Source organism: Plectropomus leopardus, unplaced genomic scaffold, assembly GCF_008729295.1.
Source record: "Plectropomus leopardus isolate mb unplaced genomic scaffold, YSFRI_Pleo_2.0 unplaced_scaffold5250, whole genome shotgun sequence".
In the NCBI taxonomy this organism is placed as follows: Eukaryota; Metazoa; Chordata; class Actinopteri; order Perciformes; family Serranidae; genus Plectropomus; species Plectropomus leopardus.
The window spans coordinates 1-2,486 of record NW_024657648.1 but is presented as its reverse complement, the minus strand read 5'-3'; the positions used below and the strand labels follow the sequence as shown (position 1 = coordinate 2,486).

Below are 2,486 nucleotides of genomic sequence, written 5' to 3'. Positions count from 1 at the left end.
ACATAAATTAAAAAGGTAAAACAAATAAAAGGAAATAAAATAAATAGAACATAAATTAAAAAGGTAAAACAAATAAAAGGAAATAAAATAAATAGAACAGAAATTAAAAAGGTAAAACAAATAAAATAAAATCAAACAAATTAAAAAGGTAAAATAAATAAAAAGAACTTCAAAATGAAAATAGCTGAACTCTGACTTTGAACTAGCTCATTTTAATCTGCGTGAACTGAAGTTTGAGTTCCTCTGCGTGAACGAGCACATCGGCGACCTGTGAACCACCAAACGAATCAGAGTTTACAAACTGTTCTCGTTTTCTCACGTTTCACGTCCAGGTCACGCAGGCTCAGTGTGTGAAGACTCAGACCGAGTTTTACCGGCGAAGTCGGAGCGAGATCATCGAGGGCAAAGGTCACACGATGGGCGCTCTATACTGGCAGCTCAATGATGTTTGGCAGGCGCCTTCGTGGTCGTCGATCGGTGAGTGAACGCACAACCAGCGGACACATTTTTAGATCAGCATGTTAATATTTTGGACTCTTGCATCGAGAAAAGTATGTCAAAATGAAAATACGTTTATAATCAATATAAATAACAACAAAGGAAAATCCTTGTCGTTATTTGACGTCAATAAAGGATTTGAATACTTCTTCCACCACTTTATGGGTTAGAGGTCAGTGTTTTGAAATAATAATTCATAATTCCCCTGTGTGTGTGAGTGTGTGTGTGTGTGTGCGTGTGTGTGTGTGTGTGTGTGTGTGTGTGTGTGTGTGTGTGTGTGTGTGTGTGTGTGTGTGTGTGTGTGTGTGCAGAGTTTGGTGGGAAATGGAAAATGCTGCATTATTTTGCACAGAACTTCTTCGCCGCCGTCCTGCCGGTCGGCTTCGAGGATGACGACACGCTGTTCATCTACGCCGTCTCAGACCTGAGTCACGACCTGAAGCTCAGAGCTGTGGTACGTTTTCAGGGGTTAACTGTATCTTAACTTTGCATTCATTTTACTTTTGTCCAAATAACGTACAGAAGGTGCATTCAAACGCCAAAAGAGCAAGTGCGAGATGTGATTTTTAAAAAAAGGAAGTGCAGTTGTCCCAGACATTGCACCTGCACACAGTGCATTATGCTGTGCAGACAGTTCAAGATAAATAAATACGAGTACCGTGCATTTATAGAAAACGGGATTACAAAACAGGTATTTGATCAATTGTACTTGAATTAAATGTTTGCCAGTTAAAACTAATCAAAAATCAGTGTCATTCATGACCTTTCCTGCGTCGTCTCTGTGTAGTTTATACTAAACTTTGGAGAATTTCAGTGCAGAATTTAATCAAGATAAAAGCAAAAACACAGTTTCTGATTTGTGCATTTAACACAAAAGTTAGAGCAACATTGGTGTTAAAGATCAGAGGTTTAAGCGGTTAATATGTGATAGTTTAAATCAGATATTTAAATGCACATTTACATCCAAATGAGACTGTTTACATGTTAACATTTCACATTTTTAAACTGGACACAGGAGCAGAATTATTATCACCAAACTATAAATCTAAAAAGACTCTTGTTTTTTATTTTGTTATTATTGTTTATTATTTATTATCACTTTATTCACTTGGGGAGGAATAATATTCATATTCTGTTGTTTTTTTCATTAATGTAACCACTGTGTTAAAAAAGGAAGGGTTGATTTAGTTGAGTTGAGTTATAATTTATTCCGTAATTCTTCATTATTAAAAAAAAAAGGAGTCCTTAATAATTATTATATTACAATTTTCCTGTTAAATTAATACATTTGAAAACAGAAAAAGTGTTACACTGCATGGCAAAATAAAATAAATTAATAAAAATAGAGAAATAAAAATAGATAAAACAAATTTGAAAACTGAATTATTTGCAGGTTTGTATCAATCTAATTTAGGGATGATCCTGTTAAAAACAGAAATATTGTTTAAATGTCATGCAGTTCTCTAACATTTGAACATAATAATAAAATGAACTTAAATCCACTCTTAAGACTAAATTGGTGTATAGATTATTTGTGCTCCTCCCCTCTTCTGTTTCAGTAACGTTTAACCGGCTGATTTCATTTAAATTTACGTTCATTGTTTTTGACACATGAGCAGTAACAGGTCTGGTCTCTTGTGGATCAGGTGTCCGTGTTCTCCTGGTCTGATCTGGATCCAGTCTGCAGGCTGAAGTTCGACCTGCTCCCGGTGCCTGGAGGCAGCGCCGCGGCCGTGGTTAAACAGCCAGTCGCCGCCCTGCTGGACGGATGTGGACGCTGCACCCGCCTCTCCTGCCTGCTCACCTTCCACCTGGAGGACGGCGACGGCGCCCAGCAGGGTCCCGCCAACCACCACTTCCTGAGCTCCCCCAAAGACGCTCAGGGACTGCAGAGACCAAACATCACAGTACGACGCCGTGTTCAGAGGAGCTTTCATTCATTTATACACAGCTGTGAAATTGCATATATAATAATAAAAATGATAATA

At 37.7% G+C, this 2,486-nt stretch overlaps 1 protein-coding gene across 1 annotated transcript; it reads left to right on the top strand.

Moving 5' to 3' along the window:
• Positions 1-222: 222 nt before the first annotated feature.
• On the top strand, positions 223-2,451 carry LOC121939605 (beta-mannosidase-like; the record flags this gene model as incomplete). Its single annotated transcript, XM_042482608.1, has 3 exons — positions 223-477; positions 810-952; positions 2,145-2,451. Coding segments are annotated over exons 1-3 (511 nt in total), but the record flags the coding sequence as incomplete, so codon positions are not given.
• Positions 2,452-2,486: the final 35 nt, after the last annotated feature.